At 32.8% G+C, this 19756-nt stretch overlaps 1 protein-coding gene across 7 annotated transcripts in view; it reads right to left on the reverse strand.

Annotated features, from left to right (window-relative positions):
- Positions 1-19756, reverse strand: part of LOC106081057 (heterogeneous nuclear ribonucleoprotein L) — a 451695-nt gene that overhangs the window by 316607 nt on the left and 115332 nt on the right. For all 7 annotated transcript variants that reach the window (XM_013242759.2, XM_013242758.2, XM_013242757.2 and 4 more), the window contains exon 3: positions 11670-11804. In XM_013242759.2, the coding sequence (XP_013098213.1) occupies positions 11670-11804 (135 nt within the window). The remainder of the gene's footprint in view (positions 1-11669; positions 11805-19756) is intronic.

Consider the following 19756-nt stretch of genomic DNA (forward strand, 5'->3'; position numbering starts at 1 on the left):
CTCTAAAGTATACCCCCAAACTGATGATGTTGAACGTGCCTTAGCCGAAGGAGGCAATGGAGAAAAGGATGGCACGCCGCCTGGGGCATCCACTTCTGCTGAGGTGTCAACTACAGCAGCGCTACTGACAGCATCTGCATGGACACCTTCTGCAAGGAAATAACTTAGGAGTACGAGAAAGACACAACCTTCTAATCTAGGGGCCGAACAGAAGGCTCCGCAGGCTGCTGGAGAGGTTGGAGAATTCGAGAAGTTGGAGAATTCGAGAGGTTGGAGAATTCGAGAGGTTGGAGAATTCGAGAGGTTGGAGAATTGGGGTAATGCCCCCAGTGCACTGTTGGGTCTGTTGGTGCGTATTCAGGGATTCTGAGGCGTTGGTGTTTTGTGGATTGAGAGAAGCAGGTATCGGTGTTGGTACTGCGATATATTGGGAATTCTCAAGGCCCTTGGACATCATGGAATGAGATCTCTTGAAGGTGTATTGCTCGGATGACGGAGGAATGTGCCGGTATGTGCCGGCAATACTTTTCTTAAAGTTAGGCAGAAAAAGTGTATTTGCTTTGTATTAGCATTTGATTGGTTTCCTAGATCGCGATTTCGTATGATACTACACTAAGCTCATCATCTGGGGCGTTGGTGTTTTGTGAATTTGGGGAAGAAGGTATCGGTGTTGGTACTGCGATGTATTGGGAATTCTCAAGGCCCTTGGACATCATGGAATGATATCTCTTAAAGGTGTATTGTTCGGATGACGGAGGAATGTGCCGGTATGTGCCGGCAATACTTTTCCTAAAGTCGGGCAGAAGATGTGTTTTTGCTTTGTATTAGCATTTGATTGATTTCCTAGATCGCGATTTCGTTTGATACCATACCAAGCTCATCAGTAGGATCTTGTCAAAAACATATGTCTTCTAAGTTGGAACTATGCTCTTATCACCCTGAAAGTATGCTCTTGGCACCCTTATCTAATGCTGAAACTTTTTTGTAAATTTTTGTTTTGCTGAGTTTTTATGACTTTTTGTTGACATAAACTATTCGAAAAATGACAAACGTCCACTTGTTTTTCTTTATATATAAAATGTTCAAAAAAAATGTAAAAAATATCAAATTTTGACAAAGATTTATTTTAAGGCTAAGTTACTCGGAGAATATCTTCTCTTTTTATTACCCAACATTTTAGGACATGTTAAACATAGAAATACTCCATAAAAACAAAGCCTTGTGAAAAATATTGCAACAATACTTGTTTGTCACTTTGGAAAACATCAAAAGAATCTTTTCTTCTCAGTTCTTATACTTCTTTATTTGCTTGTTGTCTCCGATTTTTATACTATTTCCTGTTATAAGTGTTCTTATATGTTTTGTTTTTTTTTGTCATGTCCTCATTTCAGTTTCAATAAATTTGGGATTAATGTAAAAAAAAAGAACTTTTGCAACAACTAAATCCTCAACAGAAGAGAAACCAAATGTAGAAAAAATTCTGTAAATATACTTTTCCAACTCAATCTAATTCCGGTCTGAACAACAATTTGGGATTTTTTAAGCTGGACAGGGATTTTTATGCATAAGAATTCTAGTTTCTTAACACACAAACACATCCTAGATAAGAGCATAAACATGTAGGCAACATTAAACCATGCTTTAGTTGATGTGTACATGCTGCAAGGAAAAATATTTGTCATAGAAAGTTTATTGAAAACTGCTGCTGAAGCTGCTGCTGCCAACAATCAAACTTCTTCGAAGATAGATAAACTCTTGATGCAATAAGCCAACCCATCCAGATGGTATGCAGATAACTAAATTGTTGTGACTTGGTTTTTTCCCACATACAACAAAGTGAAATCATTTGGACAAAGCCTTAGAAGGGTATCTATGGAATTGCTTTTCCCGAAATTGGATTACATGCTTTAAGCTTTTTTTGTGCTAGAGAAATAAATGAATAGGAAATTGATTGGAACAAGGGTTATCGAAAAAAAAAATTGGAAAGTATTCATGTTACACCATGCCATCAATAAGAAAAATAATTAAATTAAGCAAACAAGTAGCCAGAGAGAGGAAATAAGTCCCCAAACTTGCCCAATGGCCAGAATTTGGAAAATATGTCCCCAAGTATTATAAAAATAAGAGTAAACTTGGTACAAATCTACTCAAACTTCAAAATTTTTTTCTAAAAGTGAACAAACAAGGACGGGCTAAAGTCGGACGAAGCCGACATTGTGTAGAGAAGAGCATTGCAAAGAATCTAGAAGTGAAACTGGAGCAATAGATATAAGTATATGGGAGCTATAACTGAATCTCTACCGATTTCTACCAAATGTAACGTCGAGACTAATAAGGCACGTCCTTGTGCCAAATTTTATGAAGATCGGCTCAAACGAACGATGGGGATATTATTGCAGTATAAGTTCAATAGGACGAACATATGGGAGCTATATCCAAATATGAATCGGTTTTTTCCAACTTCAATAGGCTAAGTCTAGAGCAAAAAAGGTGTACGCGTTAAACTTAAGGACGATCGGATAAAAATTGCCACCTGTATTTTTTACACAAATTAACATGTACAGCCATGGCAGCTAGACGAACAGAAATCGAATCAGAAAATAATTCTGAGTCCATAGAAACACTCATCAAGCTCTCTTCCTTCTGCATGTTACAAACAAATGCACTAAGTTATAATACCCAGTACTGTGGTGGTGTAGGGTATTAAAGGTAAGACCCAAATTTGTTTCACATATTCCCAAATTTGAGAAAGATGTTCCTAGACTTTACAAACATGTGCCCCAATTTTCCAAATATGTCCCCAAACTCAACTAGAATGCCCCTAAACTCAACTAGAATGTCCCCAAACTCAACTAGAATGTCCCCAAACTCAACTAGAATGTCCCCAAACTTAAGAATGTTTTCCTCAAGCTTAACTTAAGCAACTCAGCAACAATGTCCCCAAGCTTATCGAATTGACAAACTAATAAAACATTGTCCCATACTTCTAATCTAAGTCCCCTAACATACAAACTTGTCCTCAAACTAGAAAAACATGACCCCAAACTAGATACACATGTCCCCCAGCTTTAAAAACATATTGCCAAACTACAGAAACATGTTGCTAAACTACAGAAACATGTTGCCAAACTTTACAAAAATGTCTTTAATCTAAGCAAATATGTTCTCAAACTCAATGAATTGTCTAATAAAAGCTACTATGATCAATAAGCACAAAGCATGTCCTAAAACTTCAAAAACGTTTCTTCGAACTAACTATACATGTCCCCAAAAATGTTCTCAAACCTGACACGCATATCCCCAAACTAAACAAACATGTCCCCTAATTGGGCAAATATGTCCCCAAACTCATAAAGTATACCCCCAAATTCAAGAATTATGTCCTCAAGCCAAAATTAAAATGCCAACCAAACTTAAAAAACTCAACAACCAAGGTCATCGAGTTGCCAAACTAATAAGACGTTGTTCCATACTTGCAATATAAGTCCCCAAACTTGCACACATGTCCCCAAACTATATAAACATGTTGTCAAACTACAGAAACATGTAGCCAAACATTACGAAAATGTCTTAAATCTCAACAAATGTGTCCCGAAACTCAACGAATTGTCAAATGGATGTTACGATTGCCAATAAGCAAAATGCAAGTCCTTAAACTTCAAAAACATTTATTTCAATTAAAATATGTCCCTAAACTCAACAAGTATGAGCCCAAGCTTCTTTCCAAACCTGACACACATATCCCCATACTAGACAAACAACTCCCCGTTTTTGGCAAATATGTCCCTAAACTCAGCTTCACTATGTTCCTAAACTCAACTTCAGCCAAACTAAAAAAACCAACCAAACATAAAAAACTCAACAACCAAGGTAATTGTAATTGCCAAATTTATTACACATTGTGGCATACTTATAATCTATGTTCCCAAACTTGCAAATTTGTCCCAAAACTACAGAAAGATGTTGCAAAACTACAGAAAAATGTTGCCAAACTATAGAAACATGTTGCTAAGCTACTGAAACATGTTTCCACATATTGGAAAAATGTGTTTAATCTCAAAAAATGTCTCCTCATACATAACGAATTGTCAAATAAGAGCTGCAATGGCCATTTAGCAGAATGCAAGTCCTCAAACTTGAAAAACATTTCTTCTCACTAACTAAAAATGTTACCAAACGTGAGAAAAATGTTCCCAAACTTGACAAACATAACCCCAAAACTAGACAAACATATCCCCAAAAGTGGCAAATATGTCCCTAATCTATGTCCCCAACAGAAACATGTTGCCAAACATTACAAAAATGTCTCTAATCTAAACATGTGTATCCTCAAACTCAACGAATCATTAAATGAAAGCTACAATGACAGATAAGCAGAATGAAAGTCCCCAAATTTCAAAAACATTTTTTCACACTGTTTAAAAATATCCCCAAACTTGAGAAAAATATTCCCAAACTTGACTAACATAACCCCAAACTAGACAAACATGTCCCCAAAATTAAAAAATATATCCCTAACCTCAAAAAGTTTGTCCCTTACTAACAAAAATATCACCAAACGTGAGAAAAATGTTCCCAAACTTGACAAACATAACCCCAAACTTGACAAACATAACCCCAAACTAGACAAACATGTCCCAAAAAGTGGCAAATATGTATCTAAACTTAAGAAGTATGTCCCTAAACTCAAAAAGGGTGTCTCCAAACTCAAGAATTATGTTCTCAAGCCAAATTTAAACAAAAAAAAAAAACAACCAAACAAAATACTCAACAACTACAATTAGACATTGTTCCATACTTATAATTAAGTCTCTAAATTTACAAACATGTTCTCAAACTATAGAAACATGTTACCAAACTACAGAAACATGTTGTATATGTGTCCTCAAACTTAAGAAATAAAAGCTACAATGACCAATAAGCCAAATTCAAGTTCTCAAACTTCAAAAGAAATTCTTTAAACAAACTAAAAATGTCCCCAAAATAGACCAAAATATTACCAAACATGCTAAACTTATCCCCAAACTAGACAAGTATGTGCCCAAAATCAATAAATATATCCCCAAACTCATGAAACATGTCCCAAAAATCATGAAATAGTCACCAAACTCAACGAACCGCCAAACTAATCCTACATTGAAAACACAACAAATATGTCACCCAAACACAATGAATTCCTAAATGTATCCTACACTGACCTAAAACCATTATTCAAGTCCCCAAACTTTTGAGACATGTCCCCAAACTTGTGAAACATGTCCCCAAACTTTTGAAACATGTTCCCAAACTTTTTGAACATGTCCCCGAAATAGACAAACTTAGCAAACAAATGCACAAATTTAACAAATATGCTCCCAAACCCAATAAATGTGAGCCCAAATTGAACGAATTGCCAAACTAATCCTACATTGATCGATAAGAAAAACTCAAAACCCTGAATTATACAAAAATGTCCCCAAAACATGACCTCAAATCGAGTAAAAATTTTACCAAACTCAGTTAACACATTCCTTAAAATTGTTGACCATATTGTCCAATCAATTATGCATGTCCTCAAACTTAACAAATGTCCTTCCGAAGATTGGCATCATAGAAATATGTTCTTAAACATATCAGCAAACTTTTTAAACAAATCCCTAAACATGTTTACAAAAATTGTATTGAAATTCCCATAGAGGATTAGAAAATTTTCAAAAGTAGAAAGCAAGTACTCAAAATAATCCAACATATCCCCAAACTTGGCAAACTTAGTAAACATAAACTCAGCATTCTTCACTAGGGACATTTTTCACTAGCTTCACCTATAGATGGCGCTTGACCAATTAAAAGTTAAAATATTAACAAGAATCCTTTTAACAATGAACTATTTGTGAAAAATTCCTTTGTATACCAGCAATATAATGAAAAGCAAGCATTCGTAAGCAATTTGTTCAAGTGCATTTTGTAAAAGTTGCTGTTGCTTAAGGAAATTTTTCACAAGAACTAAAAAACAAATCAGAGATAGCTCAAATGCCAAAGAGTTTCGATGAGAGAGAAACGCAGGGGGGGGGGAAAAAGCAATAAATGTAAGAAATGTGGTATGCTTCATGCTGTTATTTCTAACGTTATTATCTATCTTTGCTGGCCAAAAAAACAACCCCCCCCCCCCATTGCTTGCTACTTCTGTCCGAGAGTTGTAAATAATCCTTTAAGTATACGTTTCGAAAGTGTAGTTATTTTCATGGCTGGTTGTTTTTTTTATATTTTTTTCCTTTTTTTTTTTTGCTTCTACAAAGTGTAAAGTTTACTTTTTACTTTTATTGTCCCCCAACATTTGTTTGTAGCTTTTGCAACAACACTAAGAACTTAGTTTATCTCGAAGGATTTGTCAAATAACCATGAGCTCAACAAGATGGAGATAGGAGGGAAAGCTAAAAGTGGTATAGCCAAGCAAAGGAATTGCAGAAAAAAAAGGCAACAAAAAGGAATACTGGCAAAGGTAACCCATGTTGAAACTGGAATTGGAATTGCTTACAATGCTCATTTATGTATATGCTTGGACGAATCCACAAAGGGGAAGTGAAATAGCTGAAGCGAAACACATTTGTTCTTCGTCTTTTTCTTCGCTTAAGGTATCCTGTTTATACGGATTTTGTTTTACTATGTAATTTTGAGTCGTTATTACTGCTAGATGTCTGCCTGGTTGGTTGGTTGGTTGTTTTTTCAGTTTCACACCCTGTGATAGTTCTTGAAAATGTTATGCATTTAAATGTTAATGTTTAAATAAGAATAGCACACTGGTATATACATAAAAAAATAAAAATAAATGAAAAATAAAAAAATAAGAAAATAATTTAAAAAAATAAGGAGATAATTAAAAAAATAAAAAAAAAGTAAAAAAAATTAAAAAGAAATTAAAATATAAAAAAGTAAAGAAACAAAATAAATAAAAAGATATTTTTAGCTGATGGCTTCAATAGTTAATGCTCTTCATTTTACCTCCTACTAATCCTATATTTTACTATATGTTTAATATAATTTAAACATGTCCCCAAATTTGCCAATATATCCTCAAATTTGTCCACATGTCCCCAAATTTGTCGGTATATCCTCAAACCTTTCAGCACATCACAAAAACTTACTAAATGCAGAAAACTAGGAAACATGTCCCCAAACTAGTTCAAACTAGAGTAATAAGTCCACAACATTTAGTAAATTTTTTCTTAAAATCAGTAAACATATACTGAGACTGAGTACAGTAGAATAAGAGAACCCCAAACTGGGTAAGAATAGTTCTCAACCAAATTTGTTTCCCAACTTGGTAGACATGTTGCTAAACATATTCAAAATGTCCATTCAGACAGCATGGCTTCAATAAATGCTCTTCTTTTTACCTCCTACTAATCCTATATTTTACTATATGTTTAATATAATTTAAACATGTCCCCAAATTTGCCAATATATCCTCAAATTCGTCCACATGTCCCCAATTTTGTCGGTATATCCTCAAACCTTTCAGCACATCACAAAAACTTACTAAATGCAGAAAACTAGGAAACATGTCCCCAAACTAGTCCAAACTAGAGTAATAAGTCCACAACATTTGGTAATTTTTTTCTTAAAATCAGTAAACATATACTGAGACTGAGTACAGTAGAATAAGAGAACCCTCAACTCTCAACCAAATTTGTTTCCCAACTTGGTAGACATGTTGCTCAACATATTCAAAATGTCCATTCAGACAGCATAGACAAGTGTCCATTCAGACACCATGGACAATGACGATGCCCAACAAATTCTAAGCTTAGTTAATATGTCCCTAAACTAAGGAAATATGATGACAAAAGAAGAAAATGAAGTCCTCAAACTAGTTCAACTAAATCCAAAATAGTGAATTATTTCAATAAATTTAGTAAAAAAGGTTACTCATTTCAGTAAGGATATCCTTAAATTAGGCAAGCGTGTCCCTAAACGTGTCCATGAATCTGTCTAAGGAATATAATAACCCATGTATTGATTAGCTTTGCTGGTCATTGCAAAATGGCCAATTGACAATGGTCACACTTGTTCCCAAACATGTCAAACTTATCCCCAAACCTTTGGCACATTTCCTCAAACTCATCAAATTTGTCCTTAAACTTAATGTCCAGATCCCAAACTGAGTATTTATGTATTCATACAACCCCTGATGTGTTTGAACTTCACAGTCAAATCAATTAAAGGACCTGGAAATGCAAAAAACTAGAAAACATGTTCCTAACTAGTTTAGATGAATATGTCCCTAACATTTAGTAAATGTGTTCTTAAATTCAGTTATCATATCCTTAAACTAAGTAAGGTAGAAATCAAGTCCCCAAACTGGGAATGAATAGTTCTCAAAACAAAAAATTTGTTTGCCAACTTGCTAAAAACATTTAAAGTCTTCATTCAGACAGCATAGACTACGATGATGCCAAACAAATTCAAAAACTTAGTGAGCATGTCCCTAAGCTAAGGAAATATGATGTCAAAAGAAGAAAATAAAGTCCTCAAACTAGTTCAACTTGATCCAAAATAGTGAATTATTTCAATAAATTTAGTAAAAAAGGTAACTCATTTCAGTAAGGATATCCTTAAACTAGGCAAGCATGTACCCAAACGTGTCCATGAATCTGTCTAAGGATTGAAATGAAAATATATATTGATTAGCTTTGCTGGTCATTGAAAAATGGCCAATCTACAATGGTCGCACTTGTTCCCAAACTTGTCCTCAAACCTTGAAACATTTCCTTTAAGTTAACAAATTAGTCCTTAAACTTTATGTCCATTCCCCAAACTGGGTATTAAAAGCCCTCAAAATAAGAAAAAATTTTCCCAAAGTTGGTAAACATGTTGCTAACCACATTCAGTGTATCCACTAAGTCATCATAGGCAATGAAGATGTCACGGAATAGCTGTGACCATCCGTTTACGTGCTTTAGCCACGACAAGAACCAAAAATTTTAGAATTAAATTTCAGTTCCCGAACTTGTCAAACACATGCCCTAACAAGGCTAATACATAGTGCAACCAGTTTGAAACTAAGTCTCATTTTTCTAAACTTATTGCGTATGTCCCTGAACTTATCAGCATGTATCCGAACTTACCAGCAAGTCCCCAAGGGTTGTCAGCATGTTCCCAAAAGTTGTCAGCATGTCCCCAAAACATTCTAGAAATACCTCTCAAATCGCCATACATATCTTGGATGTCCCCAAACTAATGGAATTCATCCTTTAGCATAACATTGAAGAAAACATAACACCAAATATTGAACAATTGATTCTCAAGTCCCTCAACTTGCCAAACTCCTGCACAAACTGTGTAAATACTTCCCCAAACATACTGCAACTAGTCGGCAACTAATTATAGAACATACAAACTTGTCACGCATGTTCCCAAAGTGGCCATCATGTCCCGAAAATTGACTTAAATTAGTTCGGAAGTCCCAAAATATGTCGAACATGTCCGCACACTTATCTCTTAAAAACATTAACAAAACATGTCCCCAAACACTGTAAAAGTGATTCTTAAGTCCACAAAATTATCAAATGCATACCCAATCTAGGTTACGCATGTCCCCAAATTTGCCAACATATCCCCAAATTTGCCAACATGTCCCCAAATTTGCTGGAATGTTCTTAAACCCTTCAGCATATGCCAAAAACTTATTTAACTTGGTTCTCAACTAGAAACGTTTCTCCAAACTTTTCAGATTTATCCCTAAATATTGTGTTGGCGAAAACATGTCCCCAAACTTTGTTGAATAGGGTTTTAAGTCCCCAAACTTGATTTCTCAGCATGTCCTCAAACTTGTTAAAATATTCCAAAAATTTACTAAACTTGATTCTTAACTTGTCAAACGTGTCTCCAACCTTTGTCAGGTTTATCCCTAAATATTGTGTAAGCGAAAATATGTCCCCAAACTTTGTAGAATAGGGTTTCAAGTCCCCGAACTTGTCAATCCCATGGTCAAGAGATGGTCAAGAGAGAGACAAGAGTTCCCCAAACAAATTTCAACTAGTTAGAAACTAGTTTTCAAGTTCTCAAAACTTGTCACATCTGTTCGCAAACTCTAACGTATTTCCAAACTTGCTACAAATGTCTCCAAATTTGCTGGCATGTCCCCAAATTTGACGACATGTCCCCAAATTTGTCGGCATGTCCTCAAACTTTTCAACATATCCCAAAAAACTTACTAAACTTAGTTCTCAACTTGTCAAACGTGTCTCCAAACTTGTCAGATGTATCAGTAAACATTGTGTTGTCGAAAACATGTCCCCAAACTTTGTGGAATAGGGTTTTAAATCCCCAAACTTGCCAAACACATGGCTTAGAGAGATTAACAGGTCACTAAACATATTTCAACTTGTTGGAAGCTAGTTTTCAAGTTCTGAAAACTTGTCACATATGCTCGCAAACTCTCGCGTACTCCCAAGCTTCCTACGAATATCCCCAAATTTGCCGGCATGTTTCAAAATTACCAACTTGTTCCCAGATTTGTCGGCACGTCCTCAAACTTGTCAACATGTCCCAAAAATTTACTAAACTTGATTCTCAACTTGTCTTATGTGTCTTCAAACTTGTCAGATATATCCCTAAACATTGTGTAGGCGAAAACATGTCCCCGAACTTTGTGGAATAGGGATTCAAGTCCCCGAACTTGCCAAGCACATGGCTTAGAGAGATTAAGAGGTCCCCAAACATATTTCAACTAGTTGAAAACTAGTTTTCAAAACTTGTCACATATGTTCGCTAAACTCGCTTTGTCAGCATATCCCCAAACTAATCAAATGTATTCTCTACCAGAGTGTTGCCATTAACATGTCCCCAAAAATTGTGGAGTTGATTCACAAAACCTCAAACTTGCCATACACGTGTCTAAACTCGCCAAACATATTGTTAATAATTGGAAAAGAGTTTTTGAGTTCACTAACTAGTCACGCATGCCCCTAAAACATGTCCCCGAACATTTCAAACATGTCCCCGAACATTTCAAACATGTCCCCAAACATTTCAAAAATGTCCCCAAACATTACAAACATGTCCCCAAACATAGTAAAACTTTTTCTCAAAATACTCAATTGGCACAAGAGTGCACATGGATGCATGTAGAGATTACAAACCTCTTTTCTTTAATTTGAACTAAATAATCGGATATAGGAATACTTTATTGCAACAGAAATCTTTAAAAGCAGAAACATTTTCTCTTTATGGTAAATAAAAGTATCAGCTTCAATAAAAACCAGCATTGCGTTTCCTCTACCACACCTAAGGTTGAAATCTCTCCACCTTCCCCCAAACTCTAGTAACAGAAAATAGCACCAAATTGTTTAAAAAGGAAACCTTCTAGGCGGATTTGCAGACGGTATGACACCATAAACATGTGACAGCATCAAAAAATGAAAAACAAATAACCTAAAGGTTGTTGCACGACATCACATAATAATTGTGGCTGTGTTCTAAACATCCAGAATTGGAGGCGAGGAAAAAAACCTGTCTTAAACAAAAGGTGCCAGAACTTTACCATGATTCTTTTCTTTTCTGCTGTTCTTTGAACATTCTTTAAACAATTTTCTCATTGTTTAGAAAATAAATTGTAGTTTTTTTTTTGTTTCAAATAAAACAAAAGCTTAACATAAAGTCTTTGCTGTGTATTAGAAGTTTGTACTTACAACTGTGATGGGATAGAATGGATTTATGATGGTAAAGAGCAAAATGTGATTTGGCCTTGTGGATTCGGGGCGTTTTCTTCGTAGGTCATCATTGGACTTATTCATCAATGGCTGTTGTTGACTTTGAGCGGTGGTCTGTAAGCAAGAGAAATTTAAAGAAAATTAAATTTTTTAATGTAAAAATCTTAGAAAAAATGTTGTTATGGAAAAATTTTTTTAAAAAAATTTAGTTTATAGTAAGAATTCTATTGAAATTTTTATGAGATGAGGCATCCTCAAACACTTGACCCCAAAATTTGTACTTAATGGGGAGGGAGGATTTGGAATTGGGCCGGGGTGCCCCAAATACATGGTTCCACATTTGAATATCAGATTCGTTTTCTAGTCCCAAATACCTTTATTTGAGCCCCATAATGCGATAGTCAGTAAAAAATTCCTGTTCGTAGGTTGTTCTGGAAAAGGAGTAGACCCCCAGAAAATTGGTCCCAAAAGTGGGTATCAATTTCGTGCTCTACTCTCCACTATCTTTCATTTGAGCCCCACATTGATATGGCGGGTAAATATGCCCGATTTAGTGGTGTTTTGGGGAGAGGGGTGGTCCCCCAAACACTTAGCCCTGAAAATATATCAGCATTGTGGTTTACTCTCAAAAATCATTTATTTGAACCCCATATTGCCATTAAACTCGAAATTGGATATCAACTTCATTTTCGAATCTCAAAAACCTTTCATTTAAACCCCTTATTGCAAAAGTCAGCAAATATGTCCACTTTGGGGTATGGGCCCTAAAAACTATGAATATAGAGCTCCACTGTCTTGAAGACCCAAATTGTCTTCGTGAACGAAAACGTCCTACTTGGGGGTTGTTCTGGTGGTGGAATGTCCCCTAGACAGTTGGTTCCGATATCAGACTTGTGGTCTAATCCCAAATATCAGATTCGTGGTCTACTTCCAAATACCTTTCATTTGAGCCCCATATTTCCATAGTCGGCAAACATGACCGGTTTCAGGGGTGTTTTAGGAGATGCGGCGGCCACTGAGTGACTTGGCTTTGAAAATATATATCAGATTCGTGTTCTACTCAAAACGACCTCTTATTTAAGCCTCATACTGCAATGGCTAGAAAATACGTCATATTTGAGGTTTTAAAGGGGTGGGGTGGCCCCATAGACACTTTTTCCCGAACATTGATATCAAATTCGTGCTTTACTCCCAAAGACCTCTCATATGAGCCCCATATTGCTATGGTCGTAAATTTGTCTTCTTTGGGGGATGTTCTCGGGGCGTCCCCTCAAACACTTGGTCCCACATCTGGATATCAGATTTGTATTCTATACTCGAATGCCCCTTATTTAAGCCCCATATTGCCAGGGTCAGTAAATAAGTCCTGTTTTGGAGAAAGAGTGGACCCCCAGAAACTTTGTCCCAAATTTCTATATCAGATTCGTATTCTACTCGCAAATACCTTTCATTTGAGTCCCATATTGCCATGGTCGGTACATATGTCCGATTTAAGGATGTTTCGGGGGATGGGGTAGTCCCCCTAACACTTGGTCCGATAATTGGATATCAGATATGTTTTCTTATCCCAAATACCTTTCATTTGAGTTCCATACAGTCCTGATTGGTCTAAGTATATATATGGTAGGTTTTGGGGTGGGGCGCCCCCCACCCCCTCCCTAGGTACCCCTTCCGAAATTTGGATACCAAATTTTTATTTTTTAAGTTACTATAAGAGAGGGCGCCCCGGTATACGAGTTGGTAGCGTTCTTAGATTACCAGTGCAGGGGTCGTGGTTCGATTCCCGCCAAAAGCCTTGATCGCTACTGTGGTAGCGACCCTCTTGGCAATGCTGGCTTGCTTGCCTGTGTGTAGGTATTGCTTGGCACGCCCCCCGTTTGATTTATTCGTGAGTTACATGGCTGTCCTGTATAGTGTGAAAAAGGGAATTTCATTAGTGCGTGAAGATTTGCTCATCGCTTCTGAGCATGCTGATGGGGATGTGAGGCGGCTCAAGACACTCCTTTTGGAGCGTCTTGATGATCGATGGAGACAATGACAATGGTCGGGTGACTTACGAATTTATACGCGACGCGACGTTCGTACGAGACCGCCCGGACTTTGGCTTCGGCCTAGGTCTGGGCTTCATACTGACGGCACATGGCTCCTTTAATGCATTTTTGCATCAGAGGAATTTGTCCAGGACTGATCTGTGCGACTGTGGGAGACCTGAGAACTGGAGGCATGTACTGACGGAATGCCCGTACTTTATGCGCGATGGGGATTAGCGAGGCGGTGTGTTATTTCTGTAGGGTCCTTGACGACGAGACGAGTGTTGCAAGGCTGGCCACCTTTTTCCGGGAAGTATTTCTTAGGAGGCGGACAAGACTTAGTGGAGGGATGAATACCCGCCAGTTATCCATAACGAGTTGTTGCTGTGCTGGCGCCACCGAGTGATTTGGTGCTGCGCATGACGTGGCCTGGCACCTGCCTTGCCCATGTTAAGTCGGCGGCGTTTGCTCATCGTTGGTTTCCGTAGCTGTTGTGGTTGTGTTCGGTCATCCGTGAGGGTGGCCGCGTTGATTGTGAGTCCTATGTTGATGCAGATATGCCGTATCCTGTTTGTGTTTGTGTATATCGTCCTGTTGTATGTTTGATGCATACTTTTGTATGCCGGTTTGAGGTCGGCTTAGGGCGATTCTTTTCATCCAGGTGACCTGTCCGGAACTGTTATTTTTATAATTTTTATTTTTCAAAAAAAAAAAAATTTCAAAAACAATTTTTTTTTTATAGAAAATTTTTTGAAAATTTAATTTTATATAGAAAGTGTTAATCAGTGTTATAAAAAATTTTCTCAAAACTGTATTCTTATAAAAAAAATATTATTTTATTTTTATACAAAATTTGGTAAAAACTTTATTTTTATTGAAATTTTTGTCAAAATTTTATTTTTATAGAAAATTTTGTCTAAGTTTTACTTTTATAGAAAATTTTGTCAAAATTTTACTTTTAAAGAAAATTTTGTCAAAATTCTATTTTTATAGAAAATTTTGTAAATTTTTTTTATAGAAAATTTCATCAAAATTTCATTTTTATAGAAAATTTTGTCAAAATTTTATTTTTACAGAAAATTTTTTCAAAATTTTGTTTTTATTGAAAATTATATCAAAATTTTATTGTTATAGAAAATTTTGTCAAAATTTTACTTTTAAAGAAAAAAAATTTATTTTTATAGAAAATTTTGAAAAAATTTTATTTTTGTAGAAAATTTAGTGAAAATTTTATTTTTATAGAAAAATTTGTCAAAATTTTATTTTTATAGAAAATTTTGTCAAAATTTTATTTTTATAGAAAATTTTGTCGAAATTTATTTTTATAGAAAATTTTGTCAAAATTTTATTTTTATAGAAAATTTTATCAAAATTTTATTTTTATAGAAAAATTTTTCAAAATTTTACTTGTATAGAAAATTTCGTCAAAATTTTATTTTTATAGAAAATTTTGTCAAAATTTTATTTTTATAGAAAATGTTGTCAAATTTTAACTTTTATAGAAAATTTTGCTTCTACAGAAATTTTGTCAAAATTTTATATTTAAAGAAAATTTTGTCAAAATGTTACTTTTATAGAAAAATTTTTCAACATTTTACTTTTACAGAAAATTTTGTCAAAATTTTGCTTCTACAGAAATTTTGTCAAAATTTTAATTTTATAGAAAATTTTGTCTAAGTTTCACTTTGATTAGAAAATTTTGTCAAAATTTTACTTTTAAAGAAAATTTTGTCAAAATTCTATTTTTATAGAAAATTTTGTAAATTTTTTTTATAGAAAATTTTGTCAAAATTTCATTTTTATAGAAAATTTTGTCAAAATTTTATTTTTACAGAAAATTTTTTCAAAATTTTGTTTCTATTGAAAATTATATCAAAATTTTATTGTTATAGAAAATTTTGTCAAAATTTTACTTTTAAAGAAAATTTTGTCAAAATTTTGCTTTACAGAAATTTTGTCAAAATTTTATTTTTACAGAAAATTTTGTTAAAATTTTATTTTTATAGAAAATTTTGCCAAAATTTTATTTTTATAGAAAATTTTGCCAAAATTTTATTTTTATAGAAAATTTTGTCAAAATTTTATTTTTATAGAAAATTTTGTCAAAATTTTATTTTTATAGAAAATTTTGTCAAAATTTTATTTTTATAGAAAATTTTGTCAAAATTTTATTTTTATAGAAAATTTTGTCAAAATTTTATTTTTATAGAAAATTTTGTCAAAATTTTATTTTTATAGAAAATTTTGTCAAAATTTTATTTTTATAGAAAATTTTGTCAAAATTGTATTTTTATAGAAAATTTTGTCAAAATTTTATTTTTAAAGAAAATTTTTTTTAAAATTTTGTTTTTATTGCAAATTATGTCAAAATTTTATTTTTATAGAAAATTTTGTCAAAATTTTACTTTTATAGAAAAATTTGTCAAAATTTTACTTTTATAGAAAAATTTGTCAAAATTTTACTTTTATAGAAAATTTTGTCTGAGTTTCACTTTTATAGAAGATTTTGTCAAAATTTTATTTTTATAGAAAATTTTGTCAAAATTTTATTTTTAAAGAAAATTCTGTCAAAATTTTATTTTTATAGAAAATTTTGTCAAAATTTTACTTTTGAGAAAATTTTGTCAATTTTTTTTTTATTGAAAATTTTCTCAAAAATTTATTTTTATAGAAAATTTTGTCAAAATTTTATTTTTGCGGAAAATTTTGTAAAAATTTTATTTTTATAAAAAATTTTATAAATTTTATTTTTATAGAAAATTTTGTAAAAATTTGAATTTTACCGAAAATTTTGTCAAAATTTTATTTATTTTGTGAATTTTTTTTATTAAAAATTCTCTCCAAATTTTTTTTACAGCAAATTTTGCAAAAATTTTTTTATAAAAATTTTGTGAAATTTTTTTTTAAGAAAATTTTGTGAAATTTTTTTTAGAAAATTTTGTAAAATTTTCTTTATAGAAAATTTTATCACAATTTTTTTTTTATATTTTTCAAAATTTAATTTTTTTTTAATTTGTTTTGGAAAATTTATTAAATTTTGAAAAAAATTTCAGTTTTGTTGAATTTTTTGCCCTTTAGAAAATTTTTCAAATTCGTTTTATACAAATTTTTGGTCTTGTATATTTACCCCCTCGCCCCCCCCCTCATTTACGCCTTATGCTCCTAGGGGCAACACTCATGTTTCCTTCTGACAAGGCACACATATGTCGCTCAAATTTCACTTCATTTAAACGCATTAACATGCATGGCAACAAACAAAACACTTTAACAGACATATTTCGAGATTTGCAAGAGAGAAATTTGAAAACAACAACAAAAAAGGGGGGAAAACATGTTATGGTGCTAATTAACGCAAATTATGTTAAAAACAAAAGTGAAGCAAAGTGAAATGAATTCATTTTATACGGAATTACGAAATATCAAACAAACGCTCTGATTATGTCGAAACTAAACAGACATTTTAATTAGAGCCAGAGCCAAGGCAGAAATGATGAATACCATGGACGGACGGACGGACGAACGAATGGACGGAAGGCCTGCTGGCCCAGAGATAATTCAAATTTTGCATACAACGTTACCCCCCAAAAAAAAAGACAAGTGTTTGAAAAGCTATTTACGAATCTTCAAAAAATTATCACTAAGAAAAAAACACACAAAAAAAACTAAAACATAACAACAACAATTAAATCTCAAATTAACAAACAGTGACAATAGCCATAACTACAAAAAACAAAAACACACACACACACGCGGCAATCTGAATGACAACAAACAGCAACACCTGTAAATTTTCTCATTAAAGATTCCATTTAGAAAAGAATGTCGACTATGTGTATGGACCCAACTGTGCGCGTCTGCTCTTCATGTGCCCCGAAGATTTCCTTTCAGCATATTTTTCTATTTACCCAAATTAAAAAAAAAAAAACAAAAAAAAAAACAACGCTTGCGTCAATATCTGCAATAGGCCAAATGTCTAATCATCAGCATTGCTGTGAGAGCGCTGCACGCGCTTTGGTAAGTCTAGATGGAGGCCAAGGGGCACACACGGAGAAAATTAGGGTCGCACAAGGTGACACCTAAGTGTTTTTGAATTGCGAGGATCTAGAGCGTCTGTGTACGTGGCTGAAGCTGTAGCTGAAGAGTGACTACATGAGTGTGAATTGTTATAATTGCTGCTGGCGCAATTATTTAGATAAGTGGTCATTAAAATTTAAGCACAGCTCACTCAAGAATTAAACTGTCGAAAACGAGCCTCTTCTTCTTTTCAACACTAACAAGTATGGCACGCAGCACTGAGATTTTGAAAAAAAAAAACAAACGATACCAAATCATAATGTGAAAGAAGAAGAAAAAGGTGATGCAATTAACAAACTATGGTTAGAAGAAAATGAACAGTCAAAGATGATTTTGTATAAATATACAAAAAGGAAAAGAATCAAAAAAATTAAAAAAAAACAAACAAAAAAAATTAAAGAATAAAAAATAGAAAATTAAATAAAAAAATACAAAAATCCAAAAAAAAAAATAAATAAATAAAAAAAAATAAAAATAAACAAAAAGAAAATAAAAATAAATAAATAAAAAAAATAAAAATAAACAAAAAAAAAATAAAAATAAATAAAAAAAAAAATAAAAAAAAAACTTAAAATCCAATAAAAAAAAACAAAAAATAATTCAAAAAATAATAAACAAAAAAAATTTAGAAACAAAAATTACAGTAAAAAAATCCTTGCTTTTACGAAAAAAAATAAAAGAAAAAATAATAAAAATAAGAGAATAAAGTAAAAAAAAGAAAAATTAATAAATATAATAAAACAAAGAAAAATAAAAACATGAAAAAAAATATAAAAATATATTAAACAAAATTAAAAAAAAAAAATTTAAAAGCACAAAAGAATTAAAAAAGAAAAAATATAAACACACAAAAATTGAAAAAAAAGTGAAAACACAAAAGTGATCATAAAACACATGAAAAAAACAAAAAAAAAATAAAAAGAAAAATAAAAAATTTAAAAAATAAAAATAAATAAAAAAATAAAACAAAATAAAAAAATAAAAAATAAATAAAAGAAACATAAAATAAAATATATAAATAAATAAATAATTAAAATAGAAAAAAAAAACAAATATTAAAAAAAAAACAAAAATTAAAAAACCAAAAATTAAAAAAAAGAAAAAAAAGTAAAAAAAAAATTAAATACAAAATATGATCCCTTTTGTATTTAATTTTTTTACATACACATGAAAAAAAATTAAAAAAAAAACAAAAAAAATAAAAAAAAAAAAAAAAATTAAAAAAAAAAAACAAAAAAAATTAAAAATAAAAAAAAAAAAACAAGTAAAAGCGGGCTAAGTTTGGCCGGGCCGAATCTTATATACCCTCCACAATGGATCGCATTTGTCGAGTTCCTTTCCCGGCATCTCTTCTTAGGCAAAAAAAGGATACAAGAAAAGATTTGCTTTGCTATTAGAGCGATATCAAGATATGGTCCGGCGGTTCGGTCCACAATTAAATCATATGTTGGAGACCTGTGTAAAATATCAGCCGATTCGAATGAGAATTGCGCCCTTTGGGGGCTCAAGAAGTAAAATAGACAGATCGATTTATATGGGAGATGTATCAGGCTATAGAACGATTCAGACCATAATAAATGACCATGAGAGGATCCGCCGTACAAAATTTCGGGCAAATCGGATAATAATTGCGACCTCTAGAGGCTCAAGAAGTCAAGATCCCAGATCGGTTTATATGACAGCTATATCAGGTTATAAACCGATTTGAACCATACTTGGCGCAGTGGTTGGATATCATAACAAAACACGTCGTGCCAAAATTCGTTCAAATCGGATAAGAATTGCGCCCTCTAGAGGCTTAAGAAGTCAAGACCCAATATCGGTTTATATGGCAGCTATATCAAAACATGGACCTATATGGCCCATTTAAATACAATTCCAACTGACCTACACTAATAAAAAGTATTTGTGCAGAAGCTATTTGTATTTTCGATTCAAATAAAAATTTCATGCATTTTTCTG

Source organism: Stomoxys calcitrans, chromosome 5 (genome assembly GCF_963082655.1).
Source record: "Stomoxys calcitrans chromosome 5, idStoCalc2.1, whole genome shotgun sequence".
In the NCBI taxonomy this organism is placed as follows: Eukaryota; Metazoa; Arthropoda; class Insecta; order Diptera; family Muscidae; genus Stomoxys; species Stomoxys calcitrans.